This window comes from Odontomachus brunneus, unplaced genomic scaffold (assembly GCF_010583005.1).
Source record: "Odontomachus brunneus isolate Ranch 3 - 2012 unplaced genomic scaffold, Obru_v1 Obru_scaffold_410, whole genome shotgun sequence".
Classification (NCBI taxonomy): Eukaryota; Metazoa; Arthropoda; class Insecta; order Hymenoptera; family Formicidae; genus Odontomachus; species Odontomachus brunneus.
The window spans coordinates 63,793-65,262 of record NW_022639860.1 but is presented as its reverse complement, the minus strand read 5'-3'; the positions used below and the strand labels follow the sequence as shown (position 1 = coordinate 65,262).

General features: G+C 35.0%; 1 protein-coding gene across 2 annotated transcripts in view; it reads left to right on the top strand.

Annotated features, from left to right (window-relative positions):
- Positions 1–253: 253 nt before the first annotated feature.
- The window catches only part of LOC116853652, a 33,526-nt gene continuing 32,309 nt past the window's right edge, over positions 254–1,470 (top strand). The window contains exons 1-3 of one of the 2 annotated variants that reach the window (XM_032834807.1): positions 254–458; positions 555–819; positions 1,005–1,192. In XM_032834807.1, coding sequence (XP_032690698.1) covers positions 686–819; positions 1,005–1,192 — 322 coding nt within the window. In that variant the 5' untranslated portion in view covers positions 254–458; positions 555–685. Of the gene's footprint in view, positions 820–1,004; positions 1,193–1,470 lie in introns of both variants that reach the window. The other variant, XM_032834806.1, reaches the window with a different exon arrangement.

Here is a 1,470-nt window from a genome sequence, read left to right as displayed (position 1 = left end):
ATTTGTAGGGTCCCTTGGAACAGCGACTTGTGATTGGACTGTGTCCAATTGCCCCGTGTCCAACTGATATACATCCCACTCGCTCTACTCTCGTTAAGGTACTTTTACATGGGAGCATCGAGCGTCGAGCGTTAAAGCGGTAGCCAATCAACGTGTCACTTTCCGCAAGAACTACAACTATATTTCTAGAACCTGATACGTTGATTGGCTAACGCTTTAACGCTCGACGCTGGAACGCTCTCATGTATTGGCAGCTTTATCGTAAGTATCCTATGTTATTACTTTCTGCACTCAAAAGTGAAGTAAATATACAGTTGTCCATTGAAGAAAGAAAGAAGTGAGCTGAAAGAGAAGTGCAGTTGAAAGAGCCAATTGTCAGGTTACTGACTGGTCAGATGCTGACTGGCAATTGGAGCAAAGCTCGGGAGATCTTAGCCAAAATATTAAAGAAGAAAAAGGTTATGTTGTGACAAGCGTACCGTCAAGTTGCATCTCGTTTCAATTCTCGTTCATGAAGTATACGGGCTTAATGCGGCATGGGGAATATGTTCCAGAAAGTGTAAAGGGACTGCTTGACAAGAGGAAAACAGAATTATTGGAGTATCTGTGCGTAGCAAATAATAAATCGTAGAGGTTATGAGGTTACATCGGTCACGGTCGACCAATAGTTTCAAAAATTCATGACATGCAGTACACGTTCTCGACGAGAATGGAAAAACTGAATCCTAAGGAAACCATCAATTTGCTCGATCTTCTGTCAGAAAGCGACTCTGACAGCACCGATCTAATTCTAACACCTAAAAAGAAGAAAATCAAACGGTAATGTTTGTTAATAATTTGAACATGTATATGTGTAAAAAAAAATATGTATATATATATGATTTTTATTTGGGTAAATTTGTTTGTGTAGTTAATTTAAACAATCATTGGAGATTTTCTAATATTTTCTTTATTTTGATGCAGACAATTTTAACATTAATCTATACATTATCTTTGGATTACAGGCGACACAGGCCAAGGACTTTAATCAGAACGAGGCACAATAATCTCTGTGGATGCAACAAATCTGATATGCGAGTGATATCTTTATGGTTGGCAGCGGTATTAATCACATTCTGGTTAATTGCTCTGTCTTGGCTGGCAGCGATACTGTATGGGGAGATTAAGAAAATGGATATATCGATAAAGTCAGGTAAATGCCATTTTAATTTATGTAAGCAGAATAATATTGATGTTTAAGTGGTAAGTACAAGATATTAATTAGATTGTCAATATTGGAGTATGAAAGGTTCTAATTAAATCTATTTACATTTAAGATAAATGTATCACATTTCCTTTTACCTTTCAATGTGTTCCTTTTTCTCAAGCTTTATCCATTATTTCTATATATATGTACATTAATAATTATCTATATGCTATTATATATATATATATATATATATATATATATATATATATATATATATATAT